The 17,461-nt window shown below is 40.6% G+C and overlaps 1 protein-coding gene across 1 annotated transcript in view; it reads right to left on the bottom strand.

Annotated features, from left to right (window-relative positions):
• GORASP2 (golgi reassembly stacking protein 2) overlaps positions 1 to 13,791 on the bottom strand; it is a 38,407-nt gene extending 24,616 nt beyond the window's left edge. The window contains exon 1 of the mRNA XM_025460140.3: positions 13,565 to 13,791. Coding sequence (XP_025315925.1) covers positions 13,565 to 13,627 — 63 coding nt within the window. The 5' untranslated portion in view covers positions 13,628 to 13,791. The remainder of the gene's footprint in view (positions 1 to 13,564) is intronic.
• Positions 13,792 to 17,461: the final 3,670 nt, after the last annotated feature.

Genomic DNA, 17,461 nt, shown 5'->3' with positions numbered 1-17,461 from the left:
TTTGTACTTCCCTGATGCTGAGTGATGCTGAGCATTTTTTCATGTCTCTGTTGGCCATTTGTACGCCATCTCTGGTGAAATGTGTCTGTTCATTTCTCCTGCCCATTTCTTTTTTTTTTTTTTTTTTTTTTTAAATTTATTTATGATAGTCACAGAGAGAGAAAGAGGGAGAGGCAGAGACATAGGCAGAGGGAGAAGCAGGCTCCATGCACCGAGAGCCCGATGTGGGATTCGATCCCGGGTCTCCAGGATCGCGCCCTGGGCCAAAGGCAGGCGCCAAACCGCTGCGCCACCCAGGGATCCCGTCTCCTGCCCATTTCTTGATTGGATTATATTTGTTCTTTCGGTGTTGAGTTTGATAAGTTTTTTATAGATTTTGGATACTAGCCCTTTAACTGTTATGTCATTTGCAAATATCTTCTCCCACTGTGTTGGTTGTCTTTGGTTTTGTCAACTGTTTCCTTTGCTGTGCAAAAGCTTTTTATCTTAATGAAGTCCCAACAGTTCATTTTGCCTTTGCTTCTCGTCTTTAGAGATATGTCTAGGAAGAAGTTCCTAAGCCAAGGTCACAAAGGTTACTGCCTGTGTTCTCCTGTAGGATTTTGATGGATTCCTGTCTCACATATAGGTCTTTTATCCATTTTGTGGGGTGAGGAAATGGTACAGTTTCATTCTTTTGCATGTGGCTGTTCAATTTTCCCAATGCCATGTGTTGAAGAGACAGTCTTTTTTCTATTAGCTATTCTTTTCTGTTTTGTCAAAGATTAGTTGACCATAAAGTTGAGGGTCCATTTCTGGGTTCTCTATTCTACTTGACTGACTTATGTGTCTGTTTTTATGCCAGTACCATACTGTCTTGATGATTACAGTTTTATAACAGAGCTTGAAGTCTGAAATTGTGATGCCACCACCTTTGGTTTTCTTTTTCAAAATTCCCTTGGCTATTCGGGGTCCTTTCTGGTTCCATACAAACTTCAGGATTATTTGTTCCAGTTCTGTGAAAAGAAGTTGATGGTATTCTGATAGGAATTGCACTGAATGTATAGATAGCTCTAGACAGCATAGACATTTTAATAACATTTGTTCTTCTAATTCATGAACATGAAACGTTTTTCCATTTTTTTTGTCTTCAATTTCTTTAATAAGTGTTCTATAGTTTTCTGAGTATAGATCTTTTGCCTCTTTGATTAGATTTATCCCTAGGTTTCTTATGGTTTTAGGCATAATAGTAAATGGAATTGACTCCTTATCTTCTGTCTCATTGGTAGGGTGTAGAAATGCAACTGATTTCTGTCCATTGATTTTATATCCTGCCACTTTGCTGAATTCCTGTGTAAGTTCTAGCAATTTTGGGGTGGAGTCCTCTGGGTTTTCCATATAGGATATCATGTCATCTGCAAAGAGTCAAGAGTTTGACTTGTTAATTCAAATACATTTTATTTCGTTTTGTTGTAGGATTGCTGAAACTAGGACTTCTAGTACCATGTTGAACAACAATGGTGATAGTGGACATCCCTGCTGTGTTCCTAATCTTAGGGGAAAAGCCCTCAGTATTTCCTCATTGAGAATGTTATTCACTGTGGGCTTTCTCACATATGCCTTTTGTGATATTGAGGTATATGTTCCCTCTATCCCTACACTGTGAAAAGTTTTAATCAAGAAAGGATGCTGTACTTTGTCAAATGCTTTTTCTGCATCTATTGAGAGGATCATATGGCTCTTGTCCATTCTTTTATGATTGATTTGCAGGTGTTGAGCCACCCTTGCAGCCCAGGAATAAATATCACTTGTTTGTGGTGAATAATCCTTTCACTGTACTACTGGATCCTGTTGGTTAGTATATTGGTGACAATTTTTGCATCCATGTTCATTGGGGATATTCTTTTTTGGTGGGGTCTTCCTCTGGTTTTGGAACCAAGGTCATGCTGGCCTCATAGGAAGAGTTTGGAAGTTTCCCTTCCATTTCCATTTTTTGAAACAGCCTCAGAAAAATAGTTTATTAGTTCTTTAAGTGTGTGGTAGAACTGCCCTGGGAAGCCATCTGGCCCTGGACTCTTGTTTGTTGGGAGATTTTCGATCACGGCTACAAATTCCTTGCTGGTTCGTGTCTGCTCAGGTTTTCTATTTCTTCCTGTTTCAGTTTTGATAGCGTATACATCTCTAGGAATGCATCCATGTCTTCCAGATTGCCTAATTTGTTGGCATATAATTGCTCATAATACGTTATCATTGTATTTCTTTTTTTAAAGATTTATTTATTCATGAGAGAGAGAGAGAGAAAGAGAAAGAGAGAGAGAGAAGCAGGCAGAGACGCAGGCAGAGGGAGAAGCAGGCTCCATGCAGGGAGCCCAATGTGGGACTCGATTCCAGGACACTGGGATCACGCCCTGGGCTGCAGGCGGCGCTAAACCGCTGGGCCACCGGACTGCCCAATTGTTTGTATTTCTTCCATGTTGGTTGTGATCTGTCCTCTTTCATTCATGATTTTATTTACTTGGGTCCTTTCTCTTTTCTTTGGATAAGTCTGGCCAGGGATTTATCAATCTTATCAATTCTTTCAAAGAACCAGCTCCTAGTTTCGTTGATCTATTCTAAGGTTCTTTTGGTTTCTATTTCATTGATTTCTGCTCTAATCTTTATAAATTTTCTTCTGCTGGGCTTAGGCTTTATTCACTGTTCTTTCTCTAGCTCCTTTAGGTATAAGATTAGGTTGTATATTCGAGACCAAGATTCTTGTTTCTTGAGAAAGGCTCGTGTTGCTATATACTTCCCTCTTAGGACTGGCTTTGCTGAATCCTACTAAAGTTTTTGAACAGTTGTGCTTTCATTTTCATTTGTTTCTATGAATTTTAAAATTCTTTATTTTCCTGCTTGACCCATTCATTCTTTAGTACAATGCTCTTTAGTTTCAGGACCACTCTTACAGTCTATTTACATTTACATGGTTTGGCTTCCTGGTTTCCACCAACAGAGTAACAACCAGAACTGAAAGAGATGTTACTGTTGCTTGATTATAGCAAAAAATGATAGCTGGCAGAAAATGAGAAGTAATAAGTCTCAAAAATCAAAAACCAAAAGGAAGAAAAAGTACCAGGGCTAAGCCACTTACCAAATTCTACCTAGTGAGTATGTACTACGCACTTAGGAAAAAGGTGCAATTGTGAGGTGCCTGGGTGGCTCAGCCAGTTAAGTGTTTGACTCTTGATTGCAGCTCAGGTCATGATCTCAGTGCTGTGAGATCAAGCCTTATGTCAGGCTTCCCCCATGGGGAGTCTGCTCAAGATTCTCTCTCTCCTCCTCTCACCCTGTGTGAACACGTGCTGGCTCTCTCTCATAAATAAATCTTTTTTAAAAAAGTGTGATTGTAATGGTTTCTTATTGCAGTGTATGCAAAGATCTTAAAAAAGATCTCTGCCATTAAGCCACTTTTAGAACTTTTTGCAATTACAGAAATCTGGACATGTACTATCCAATACAGTAGCCACTAACCATGTATGAAATGTGGCTCATGTGACTGTGGAACTGGATTTTTAACTTCATTTAACTTAAATAATTTACATTTAAGTTTAAACAGCCATATGTGATTAGAGGCTACCATATCGAACACCAAAAGTCTAGGTGGGAAGTACATTTGTATTCCAATACAAATATAATATAGCATATGGATGTCATCACCACAATTAAAGATATGAACAGGCTAAAATATATTTAGCACCTGTCAATGATGCTGGGAAGCATGCAATATATTTTAAAAACAGATTTGCATAAAGCATATTCTTGTTACTGAAAGCAGTAAATAATCCATTCTAAGGAAGAAATTGACTCTACACAAATCCATTCCCTGAGAGTTCTAACAAGTATGTTGAAGTAGCACTTTTTCTAATTCTTCTCAGGCCTCATGGTTCACTTTGAACAATTACGAACTAAAAAGCAGCAGCTGAAAATACTAAAGAGTAGTTATGCTTACAAATGAATGATAAAAGTCAGTGTTATCATAACCTGGACAGGTACTTATAGGAGCTGAAATTTATATTTGGAGGTTATCTTAATCAAAATAAAAATCACAACATGAAAGAAATACTTTCATAAACACTAGAAAAAACCAGCTACAATAAGCAAGATAAAATCTCCTAGATATTTTTTACTCAGAAGGCAAAAATGAGAACCTTACTACAGAAACTGCATAGTGAAGGGGTATTCATCCCCATTACATAAAAAGAAATTAACACTCATGATTAGAAGCTGGATTTGGAATCACCACCTATATAGAAATTCTTAAGGTGGTGTCATTCAACTACTGTAGGGAGTTTCAGTGGCTTCTGAAATTAATTTAGTTGGTCATTACAGAACAAATGTCAAAATAAGAAAATATATCAGAAAAGATAAAATATAAAAAATTCGTGACTTAATAAACATTTCATTGTTTTTCATAAAATGAAGTAGTACATACCAGCTGCAAGGGAAAATAAATTTCTTACTTTGATCTGTCAGAAAAACAAAGTTTGAAAAACAGTCCTACGAGAGATACTATTCACTGTTTTGTCCAATCAACCTTCAGGTAATAAACGCAATTAAACTTCTGGCTTTAAAAAAAAACAAACAAACTTCTGGCTTTTCTCTCACCTTCTGATCCTGGATCATTAGAAAGTTTTACCAGATTTAGCCTGGCTTTTTCTTTGTGCACAGACCTCACTGTTCTATACTGGTTGCTTTCCAGTGAAGCATCCATCTCTTCTCCTGGGATTAAAAATGCAATAATATTTATACTAGGTTTGGGTCATTTCACATGAACCACTCTCTTAAATTTTGGCCTGGGGACAGAAGGACAGCAGAGTAGAAGGAAAGAAGAGTTTCGGGGAGTCAGGGGTAAGCCATTCTCCCAACTCCACTGGTCATTTATATACTTTCAGCTGAGGACTACAGAACTGCTACCTTAATGCAACACAAAAAGGAAACAGCAGGGGATCCCTGGGTGGCTCAGCAGTTTAGCACCTGCCTGCAGCCCAGGGTGTGATCCTGGAGCCCCAGGATCGACTCCCGAGTCAGGCTCCCTGCATGGAGCCTGCTTCTCCCTCTGCCTGTGTCTCTGCCTCTCTCTGTCTCTCATGAATAAATAAATAATATCTTAAAAAAAAAAAAAAGGAAACAGCAAAGCTACTTTCAGAACACAGCATATCATCAAAGTACACATTTGATAAGGTGATACAAAGATACTCTTACCCACTTTCTAGCTAGTATGTGAATTATTTCTCTTAGGTTTTCTAACCATGGAGATGTTTCCATAAAATGCGCTCAGTGTAATGTGTAACTCTCTTCTTTAATACTGCACCACCAATGCCTTCACACAGAAAAGGTAGGTAAGTCCCTCTGAATGACTTTCTGTCTACACCATCATCTCCTCTGGCTCGCAATTTAATGTCAACACTCTCACTTTTGTACTATTTTTAAAAACAGCAGGGATGTTAAATAAGACTAAAAATTGAGTTCAATCCAAGTATCACTGATGATTCATTTCATCTACACACATAAAGCCTCATGTTATATGTATATACTTTGGGGATCAAAATGATGGGACAAGACTCGGGAATGTTATATAATAAAAATAAACCCTAAATTCTTCAGTTATAAAAAAGGTACTTTTGGAGTGGGGTGAGGGAGATCTTCTATGTCTGAAAAGGGCCAGTTTTCCTACCGGGGACTTGTCACAGATATGTGGAAATTATTTTGCAGTAGATTCTTAGAGTTCAAGCTTTACTTGCTAAAACATTCTCATATGTTCTACCAAAATAACTCAAGGAGCATGTTTTACTGACTGACCCTATGATGTAATTTATAACATATTTAGCAATTTGAAATGAAATTCTAATGGTATCTTAAAGGAAATTAAGGGATGCCTGAGTGATTCAGTGGTTGAGCGTCTGCCTCGACTCAGGACATGATCCCGGGGTTCCAGGACTGAGTCCCTCACTGGGCTCCCTGCAGGGAGCCTGCTTCTCCCTCTACCTGTGTCTCTGCCGCTTTCTGTGTCTCATGAATAAATAAATATGTCTTTTAAAAATAAATAAAAGGAAACTAAAACCTATCAGTATACAGTACCTTCTTAGAAAAGGTCTGTATATCAGGAAAATGATGTTGAAAGAAACTAAGTCTATTCCAAAAGAAGCAAAACTTCTGACAACCTGTCACCTAATTTTATAAATATATCCAAATACCAACTTAGGTACTTATTTCTTAGGGAAAGAAAATTTGTTGCATGACCTTAGGCAACAAGCTTTCTGTGCTCCTTTTCTTTAGCTGTAAAGTGAGGAGGTTGACAAGATAGTTTCTAAAACTGAATGACTCACCATGAAATAAGTCTAACTGCCACTAAGCTATCTATAGCTTCTACAGTGTAGATCAAACCCAACAACAGTATTTTAATTACATAGCCTCTTTTAGTCATTTAAATTAATGTGTTTAGTATCACTCTGATGCTAAGCAATGAAAAGGATACTGGTACCTACCTACCTTTTAGAAAAGACAAAAGTTCCTTAAAAGTGAGGATTCTTAAAAATTAGCAGGCACATTAATAAAACTAATGGGTCAGATCTGACCCAAAACTTATGTTTTAGGCTTCTCTTAAAAATTTATTTAAGTAATCTAGACACCCCACGTGGGGCTTGAACTCATGACCCCAAGATCAAGAGTTGCATGCTCTTCCAATGGAGCCAGCCAGGAGACCCCAAAATTTATGTTTTATTTTTTTAAAAGACTTAATTTATTTATCACACACACACACACACACACACACACACACACACACACACGCAGAGACACAGGCAGAGGGAGAAGCAGGTTCCATGCAGGGAGCCTGATGTGGGACTCGGTCCCAGGTCTCCAGGATCATGCCCTGGGCTGAAGGTGGCGCTAAACCGCTGAGCCATCTGGGCTGCCCAAAACTTATGTTTTAAATAGCAGTAAAGTATACTTTACTGGACAAGTAGCCAGTGAATGAGCAAGCAAATAGAAATGCTACCTAATATGCTTAGAGGCCTATTTTAAATTGTATTGCCATTATAAAAGTGGTTCTTAATGGGTGATACAGTAATGCAGATGTTAATAATAAAGGCATCTGCTAACATTTATGGAGCCTTACTAGACCATATGCTAAATGCTTTATTACGGAATATCTCATTTAAATCCTTGGGATAACAATGAGGTACACAGCACTCTTTTAATAAATTTAAGAGTGAGGTCTTCAGTAAGGTGGCAGGGGGCCAGAAAAAAAATTAACACGCTCAATTTTTTCCCAAAATATTTCATATATAATATCTAATATGGTTTTTGATAAAAACGGAAGGGGGCACTACTATTATCCTCACTTTTCAGATAAAAAGAATAAAACTAAAAAAGTTCAAAGATTTGCCCAAGGAAACACAATGACGGAGCTAACACTAGGATCCAGTGATTCCCAAGAGTAGCCTCTGGTGGTCTACTCCAAAGTCTCTCAATATATTTATGTTTACCAGATGACAAGGTTCCTTACTGCTGAGAATGTGCTGGAATGCTCTCTCACTGGTGCTTAAAACAAAATCAATCCTTAGCGTTATTCTCTTAATGCTACAGTAAGTTTATTTGCAATGCCAAGACGGACATGCACAATCTTTCAGAGTAACAACTTTGGTTCTGCATGCTGTTTAGGGAAAAAAAAAAAAGTCATCTTACTTATCACATCTCTGAAGGCAATCTAGAGTAATATTCTGAAGTATGTATCAAACCTTTACAGATAAATATTTTCTAGTTTAGATTAACCAGCATTAATGAATCAAACTAATATAATGCTCTCCAGCACTGTATTAAAGCCTGCAAAATAAATATACTGAAATTAATGGTTATTCTAAGGTTAATTCTTTTTTTTCTAGTTCTATTCTTATGAAAATTTCAGTGGTATTAAAAAAATCCTGTCAGTATCTGACCCAGAAAAAGTACAGCCAGTGCTGTGTGTTCTACTACTTACTGACCAGAACAAAAACTGTAATTCCAAATAAGGTATTGGAGGATGATAGTCCATACCTTAAAACACTTCATAACAAAATATGAAAGTGTGTATAAACCGTGTAATGCTGATTTGTTCAAGGTCTGTTCGTATCAGGAAAAGTTTATGTTCAATATTTACAATTCCTAAAAGTGTGTATGGTTCACATGCATTGTATTTTATGGCATTTATGAATTGAAATAATCTGATTCCTACATTTGAAAGGACTTTCAAAGAATGTTTATTAAACAACTTCATAGTTTTAAAATTTTATTTTTTAATTAATCTCTACACCCAACGTGGGACTCAAACCCATAATGCAGGATCAAGAGTTGCATGCAACTGAGGCAGCGAGGCACCCCTACTCATAGTCTTTTAGTAAGAGACAGTTGTGGGAGATCATAACCCTTAGGTGGGTATTTATACAGCTTTTTTTTTATTATAACTTTATACTTGAGAAACATGAAATAACCTATTTTCATTTTTTACCCACTGTTTTCACAGTGAGTGAGAAGAGGCCAGTAGTGAGATGTTTGTTTTTCAAATAGGGACATGAATTTAAAAAGTTGGAGAATGGGATGCCTGGGTGGTTCCAGTGGTTGAGTGTCTGCCTTTGGCTCAGGGCCCGATCCGGGTCCTGGGATCAAGTACCGCATTGGGCTCCCCACAGGGAGCCTGCTTTTCCCTCTGACTATGTCTCTGCCTCTCTCTGTTTCTCATGAATAAATAAATAAAATCTTAAAAAAAAAAAAAAAGTTAGAGAAACACTATGTTAGTGGAAAAAACTATGACTAACAAATATTAGGAATTCCCTTTATCAAAATAAGTACCAAGTTGAAATACTGCAGGATTTCACCTGGACTAGTGCGGCACTTAAAAAGAACAGATCCATGTAACAGTAGATATGTCTAGGTATTCCACTTTCTATGGAAATAATTCTGTCACTTTCTCCTCTGAGAAGAGTATTTAATGTTGCCCAGTCTGTAGTAAAATGGCTCAGGAGATAAAGGCCTGTTACTAAGCGGAGACCTACTTCATCTCAATGGCCTTTCCTTTAAAACATCCATTACCTCAAAATCCCTCCTGAAGGAAATGACAAGGAATAGTGAACATGACATTTTCCATGCCCTCATTGTGGAGTGAACACTGGTTCCAGAATGTCCTCAGATAACCCCCATCTCAAAGAATATTAAGTATAGAATGCAATTAATCTTAATATTTAAATTTAGAAACAAATCTTATAATGGGTATCAATGAGGGAACTCCAAAAATGGCCTTGTGTGGTTCACTTGGTAATTAAGGGAGAATCTAGGCAAGAATTCTGTATTCTTTTTTTTTTTTTTAAGATTTTATTTATTTATTCATAAGAGATGCACAGAGAGACAGAGAGGCAGAGGGAGAAGTAGGTTCCATGCAGGGAGCCTGACATGGGACTTGATCCCGAGACTCCAGGATCACACCCTGAGCCGAAGGCAGACGTCCAACCGCTGAGCCACCCAGGTGTCCCAAGAATTCTGTATTCAACATATTTCAACTGCAGTAACTCATAGTAACTTCTAACAATACTAAGAAGGCCTGGCTAACATTTTTGCTGCCTAATGTTAAGATTAGAGAGTGGGAATAAAAGTGGTACTCCTGATAAACATGAATTGAATTTAATGCATGAGGGAATCTGAAATATAATGCTATTTTTAAAAGAAGGATTCTGAACTGAAAAATTTCCAATAGAATTCAACCTTTTAAAATATCTTTTAATTATTTTTTTGTGAATATACAAATATTTCATGGCCACGGTGGAAATTTCTACCAATAACCCTTTTAGTATCCTGGCTTATTACCTTTCCATTTTATTTTCCTGGGCACCTACACAGAGGGGCATACTTAAAGCCACAGAGTGTTCTGAAATGCCACTTTCATGAATGCATAGCATTCCACTCCCTGATTTATTTAACAGTGCCTAGGGTACTGGGTATCTAGGTTGTAAGCCAACATCCTAAGATAACTTCAGACCATACTGTACTTGAATGTCATGTCATTCGAAATTACTGTGAAACGTAGTGACGGGCAAGGTTAGGCATAGGAAAAAAAAAAGACTAGGAAAAAGACTTCAGCAGTATTTACCTTTAGATGACAGATTTACAAAAAAAAATAGATGGCAGAATTACAAGTAGTTTAGATTCTTTGTTATACTTTTTAAAACTTATCTAAAAGATTTGTAATGAGGATGCCTGAGTGGCTTAATCTGTTAGGCATCTGCCTTCAGCTCAGGTCACGATCCAAGGGTTCCTAGGATCAAGCTCCACATCAGGCTCCCTGCTAAGCCTCCTTCCCCTGCTTCTCCTCCCCTCTGCTTGTGCTCTATCTCTCTGTCAAATAAACAAATCTTTTAAAAAAATAAATAAAAGATCCGTAATGAACACCCATTGATAATCAGAACACAATGCAGTAGTCTACTAAAATGAAGAAAGATCAACAAATGAAGATCTGTGTAAGTAAGCAACATTAAGATTCAATAATTTGGGGAAATGTACATTTTAAGTGAAAACAAAGGCTGGATTTGAGGTTGTGAACATGTACTGGTGACAGCAAAGACTAGAAAAACTGTATGTCCATCACCAGGAGGTGCTGTTTAACTAACCTGTGGTACAACAAACTACTATGAAGCTAAGTGAAACCAAGAGGCAGATCTCTGCTGCTAAGGAGAGACTCCCAAGATGGATTATCAAAGAAGGCGGATTATCAAAGAAGGCGGAGGGGAGCAACAGTATGTATCTTATGATTCCAATAGTTACAAAAGGAAACAGAGTGAAGGGGACAGAATTCTTCTGCCTGCATAAAACATATTTGAAAAGATACTTAAGACACTATAGTGGTTACTTCTAAGGTAGGAATGGAGAATTGGATAAACAGTATGATCACAACCTGAAAATGTTCATTAATACATAAATGCATAATACATAAGAAGGAAAGTATACTGCCCACAGCAGAAAATCTGACAGTAGGGCACCCCGGGTGGCTCAGCGGTTTAGCACCACCTTCACTCCAGGGTGTGACCCTGGGGCCCCTGGATTGAGTCCCGCATCGGGCTCCTCCATGGAGCCTGCTTCTCCCTCTGCCTGTGTCTCTGCCTCTCTCTCTCTGTCTCTCATGAATAAATAAATAAATCTTAAAAAAAAAAAAAAAAAAGAAAAGAAAATCTGACAGTACTTCAGGGTTGTTCCCTAAAAAAATTTAAAAGCAGAATCTACCAATGGATATGGCAAATAGAAAAAAATGTAAATCCAATTGATTTGAATTATAAGGACTTCTTACTAACAACAATAAAACAGCACTAGATATGGCTGTCACTATAACTGTTATTTTAAAACCCAGTCGAACAAGTTTTTATTACTAACAAGGGAAAGGCGGGAGAATAGATTATTAAAGAAAACAAACTTCTAATGAAATCATTCTAGAACTTATTAACAAGAGTGATTTTATGCCAAGGTCATCTTACCATATTTATTCTAGTTTACAAGCTCAGTAATCAGAATAGGAATTTATCACTGTATATTTGGGCCATAATAAATGAAAGGAAGATTTTTTTAACGCTCAAATTTAATATAGTACTTTCCCCACTAAAAACAAAGATAACTGGAAACCGATTACAGAATCAGGGACAGTGGGTTAGGAACTCAAAAACATTAAAAAAAATTCTCCTCAGTTAGAGGGTCATTACTATTTTAAAGTTCCTTTTAATAAAACCCGAGTAAGATTTCATCTTTTGCAACATTTATGCTCCAGATGCAGACTGGAAACTAAGGTTGTCCCTAGTGTTTCTGAAAATCAGATTCATAGATTAATAACACACTGCACTACTGAATCCGTAGGAGTGATTTACTGAGGCGCACCTATGTAAAAGAAAATACACTTCAACTCACTTTACATGAACACAGTCATTACCAGAAGCCACTCAACTGCAATCCTTTTGATGTGTACGTCTTTCTAACAGACCTTTAAAACTCAATAATGCTATTTTACTGAGTGTATGTGTCATTAAAATATGAACCCCCCAAGGATTCAGGGCCACAATCAGTCACTGGGGGGAAAAAAAAATACCAGACGTCGCACCCCAGGGCAGGATACCGAGAATCAAACCAGGCAAGAGAAAAGCACTGCCACCAACTTTCACTTTACATCTGGATCTGGCATTTCTCCTTCAATTTCTCCCACCAGTGTGGCTCTTGGGGTCAGCTTAGCTAAAAGGAATGCAGTTTGCTTATTTTCTGGGAAAATCATCCTTTCCTACCGAAAGCGTGGCTTCCAGAGAGATTTTTTAGTAGAGTGGAGAGGCAACAAGACATGATAATCCTTTAGATCAGAAAGGTGATCCCTCACAATGCTATCACACACATATCTAGGTAATTCACCTCACGAATGTTGTCTCACCTAAAACGTGGACTCTAAGGCAGAAAATGTACGCACCAGAAAGTCCACTTTCTCACTCCCAGCGAAAATGTTCTTGCTTGTGAGTAGCTAATATTTAATGACACTCTATTACGTCCTGAAGCGGTGCTACAGATTAGGGCCGCTTTGCCGCCAACCCATCTCCTCAGCACTCGTGCAGGTGTCACAGCACATGACCATCAGTGCTACTTTTAAAGACTTCCAGTCCTAGAAGACCCACATGCTCTGCAACAACTTAGGTTGCTCATAAAAGCAGGGGCTTACCTGATTTTTTTTTTTTTTTTTTTTTTTGAGATACTAGGTTTCTCCATCCTGGTGACTGAGGCTGCTTTCCTTTATTTACTTAGACTTTTCTTTTCTTTCTTAAAAAAAAAAAAAAAAAAAAGTTCCTCTCCCATTACCTGTTACCACTGTGGATCTAAACCTTAATCTCCAGCACACTCTGAGCAGTCTTAGAACGGAAGTTCTCTGCGCCAGGAAATGTGGAAAAGGAGGCTTAGTAAGGTCAGGAGCGACCCGGGAGGGGGGAGGGGGGGAACCCGTAAAATCAAGTAAATTTAAGTCCGTCGAACCTACTTCTGGGCCATTTCATTCTGTTTGCCTAACTGGGCTTTTCCGGACATCCAGCCAGCGCCGAGGTGAGTTAACACCTGCCCTCGCACCTCCTGCGTCTCGCCCTGCCAGTTCCAGGCTTCCTTTTTTTTTTTTTTTTCTCAGAAAATTCAAGTGCTACCTTCACCATCACCTCTTCTGCAGACTTTGCCCCCACACCTTTCCTAACTTTGTAAGAGAAGAATCAAGAGAGAGGGAACAGAAAAGGCCGCCGTCCCCGCCCGCCCCCCACGTCTGGGCCGCCCCCCGACAGGTCGCCGGCTGCCGCTCAGGCTCCATCCACCCGGTCCCCCCAGGGCGGCGGACCCCGGGCCCGGAGCGCTCCGGGGAGGCGTGAGGCCAGCGACCTCCCGAACCCGCCTCGGCCAAGGCAGCGCCCGCGGCCGCCGCCGCTTTCCGGGGTCGGGCCTGGCCGCCCCGGGAACGGGCCCGTCGGGGCCTCTGCCTCCCCGCGGCCGGGCCCCGCCTCCAGCGCGCCGTCGGAGCCCTTACCCGCAGGACATGGTAGCCTTCCGTGCCCCCGCCAGGGATCTCGACGCTCTGCGAGGACCCCATGGCGGCGGGCGCGCAGTGTGGCCGGGCCGGGATCCGCGCTGCTCCCCGCCCCCCGCGCACCGCCCGCTCCGCTCCTCCGCGTAGCACTTGGGACGTGGCACTCGCCGCCGCCGGAGAGCCGGGCCGCACTGCCCGCCGGGAGAGCGTCGCCGCGGCGCACGGCCGCTGCGACGCCGCCGACAGCGCCCCCTGCCGCAAACCACCGGAAGGGGCCTGAGCACGCGCAAGCGGGGAGGAGCTTCCTGGTGCTCGCGAGAGATCAGAAACACAGTTTCCCCAGCCGCGGCCCCTTGCTACGGATCCCCGGGGCGGACAAGCTTTGCCCAGACGCGTTGCCGCTCGTCTGAACGAACGATTCTTTTGTCGTAGCTCCCCCTGGTGGCCGGAGGCAGGAAAGGGCTGCTCCTGGAAGGTGGGTCCGAGCAGCTCTCCCCGCCCCCTTTATGGGTCCTGTCGCAGGTTGCAGAGAGGGTGATGATGGTGCCTCTCCGGCGGGCTGAATACCGCATCCGCTCAGCTCAGTTTTATAAAGAAAAATGTTCTGGCTGTGCCTTCCTAATTATGAGAACAAGATCAGAAGATTGGTCGCAACCTGTGCGATGTCAGAGTGGGGAGCGCAGGTGGATGTCCTTGGGGTCCTACCTCCTTTAGGCAGCCAGGTCGTGTGCACCCTCTTCCTATTCCGTTTCTCCTTTTGCCCTTTCCCTCCAAAATCTCCAATTATGGCCATTGCCCAGGGGTCAATTTGATCATCACTAATGGTGGGTCAACCAGGTTTCCAGACGTGTATTCTGATGCGAAGGAATATAGAGGACATAATGCCCCCCGTGAAGTGTGCTAGCCCAGAATGTGTAACTCGCTTCTGTCGCATCTCTTGTTAGATCTTCCACTTGTATACAGAGGATAAGGGGGGAAACGTAGAAAAATGATGTCACAAGGAAACAACCAGGCAAGGAAAAAAGAAGATGGACTGTTCAGAACAGCTGGCCACTTCTTTTCATCAAGTCAGAATCATAAGACAGACACTACACTGGACTTACAGAGAGAGGGAGGATGTAATCAGGAGATGCAGTGTAAAGCCTTGAGTTGAAGGCTGATTTGGAGAAATTAGCTGTAAAGGGCCTTTTTGGATGAAATGGGAGAACTTGAATACGTACTGAGTATTCGAAGCATTTACTGACACAGAAAAGTGGAAATTATTGACTGAAAAGAAAAACGGGTTACAAGGCACAGTGTATCTGCAAACAATATGAAAACTTTTTTTGTGGGGAAAATACTTGTTAATAATATGTATTATTACATATTAGAGAGAGAGGTAGAGACAGATAGACAGACAGACACAGGCAGAGAGAGAAGCAGGCTCCATGCAGGGAGCCTGATGTGGGACTCGATCCCGAGACGCAGGGAACATGACCTGAGTCAAAGACCGACGCTCAACCGCTGGGCCACCCAGGGATCCCCTCATTAATGAATTTAATGTCAAGGAACACATAGAAGAACTAGATTTGATAATGTTCTTGTTTTGCTTGACAATTATAATCTTCTCCATGGTGGTGTCATAAGCGGTGGCTATGTTCAACGGTCAGATTTGTTTCTGATGCAGGATGCAGACCCTTGGTTGTCCTTCAGCAACCCTGGCCCTTCCTTAGAGCTTTATTTCTACTATTCCCCAAACTTGGTCCCCTGGGATCAAGTCCCATGGGGGTTCCCACAAGGAGCCTGCTTCTCCCTCTGCCTATGTCTCTGCCTCTCTCTGCGTGTCTCTCATAAATAAATCAACAAAATCTTAAAAAAAAAAACCTTCATACTTAGAAAAATCCTAAAGCATCCTGTTTAGGTCCATCCCGAATGTTACTTATATATCCCTAAATTCAGAAGACTGCCTCTCCTCATTCTTAGTTCCTAGAATAGTTAGTTCCTTCATTTTTGGAAACACCATCATCATCACAGGTTTTCCTGTTTTCCACTACCCATGCTCCATGCATTCAGGGTGAGGATCAGGGTTTTTCGTTTTCAGATCGCCAGTGCCTGGTTGAGTCTTGGGAAACATGGTAGTCAAATTTGTTGATTTCAACTGAATGTGCGAGATAGCCTCAAAGCCTCTTCTTTTTCAGGATCAGTTAGTAAGTTACCTCTGTTGCTCTTATTTGTGCCTCATCAACTCTGTGTTATTTCTTAGTGGCAATTGGTAGTGGGTGAGGTGCAAGGCTCTCCTGATTTAGGACTAAAAACATGTAATAACCACTGCTCCCATTTTCCTGGAGTCAGTGGTTTTCCTCTTTCAGTTAGGAATGTGCTCAGAAGGCAAAGAATAAAATCCTAAATATGTTGCCAAAGCTCATAAAGATAAATATAACATGATGGAGGGGAATACATGGGAGATTGTTGTTCAAAACAGTCTCCATTGAAGTAGGAATCTGCTGCAGGCAAGTTGGTATTTTGAAACATCACAGGCACCAGAAAAGCAAAAGCCCATAAATAAACAGTTCATGATGGAAGGATCTTTGTATCATATTGACTAGGGCAGCCTAATATTTTTGCCTCCAGATTGCCCTGAGAATTTGTCTCCTGCTGTATTTGGATAATAACCACCCTTCATAGACAACAGGGCCTTCCTTACCTCTGGCCCCTTCCTGACCTAGTTAGTTTTGCTGAAGGAGAAAACTCAGGAAGGGTCATGTTTCAGGCCATGGAACCCCAGCCATAGTTGATTGGAATAGAGGGGAACCCCCAACTTACTGGAAACCAACACCTAATGACTAATAACCTATGAAGCAGCCTGTTAAGAAAAGCTCTGTTCTTCCCCTACCCCCAAAACAACAGCAGATGGTGATGATTAGCTAGGCCAATCAGATTTTCTTTTTGGGGACTTGGACTCAGTGTAGGTTTTTCTGTGCATTAGAATGTAAGCTCCATGAGGTCTTTGCCTGTGTGTCTACCACCATATACTTAATACTAAGAATGGGCTGGCATAGAGGAGTTGCTCAGTAAATAGTTACTGAATGAATGAATGAATGAATGGTCATGTCCAGTACTAGTTTATTTCAATGAACCTCAGTCCCACTAGTCTTAATTCATTTCCAGGATTCTGATATATACAATATCTGAGCACTACCATGCTAGAATAATGCTCAGTACATGCTGTTACTCTAGAGCTGAGAGAGATCCTTCCAGCAATCAATCACAGCCACAAGGCCCAATTTATACTGATATTGCTATGTTTCTTTGATATTCCTATCACCTTTATTGCCAAACTTTTAATTTATTTTTAGACAAAATTTTGTTTTGGAATTTTGGGGACAATTTTAGATTTACAGAAAAGTTGCAGGTAGTACAGAGAGTTCCCACATACCTTTTACCCGGTTTCTCCTACTGTTAGCATCTCACATAACTATGGTACATTTGTCAAAACCAAGAGAGCAACATTTGAACCCTAGTGTTAACTCAACACTTTGTTTAAATTTCTCAGCTTTTTCCACTAACATTCTTCTGTTCCAGGATGCAATTCATAATCCTATATCGCAGTAAGTTGTCCTATCCCCTTAATCTCCTGATGGTTTGTGCCCTGTCTCAGACTTTCCTGATTTTCAGAACCTTGACAGTTTCAAAGAGCACACTGGTCAGGTATTTTGCAGACTATACCTGCATTTGGGTGTGTCTAATGTTTTTCTTATGATTAGACTGGGCTTACAGGTTTGGGGGAAGACGACCGTGGAGGCGAAGTGCCCTTTTCATTACATTGTATCAGGTGTGCAAGCCGGGTAGGTGACTCATTATGGGTGATGTTAACCTTGATCACTTTGTTAAATGCTGTCTGTCTTAATAGTAAGACTA

This window comes from Canis lupus, chromosome 36, assembly GCF_003254725.2.
Source record: "Canis lupus dingo isolate Sandy chromosome 36, ASM325472v2, whole genome shotgun sequence".
Lineage (NCBI taxonomy): Eukaryota > Metazoa > Chordata > Mammalia > Carnivora > Canidae > Canis > Canis lupus.
Note: the sequence above shows the minus strand (reverse complement) of the source record. Positions and strands in the feature narration are given on the sequence as shown.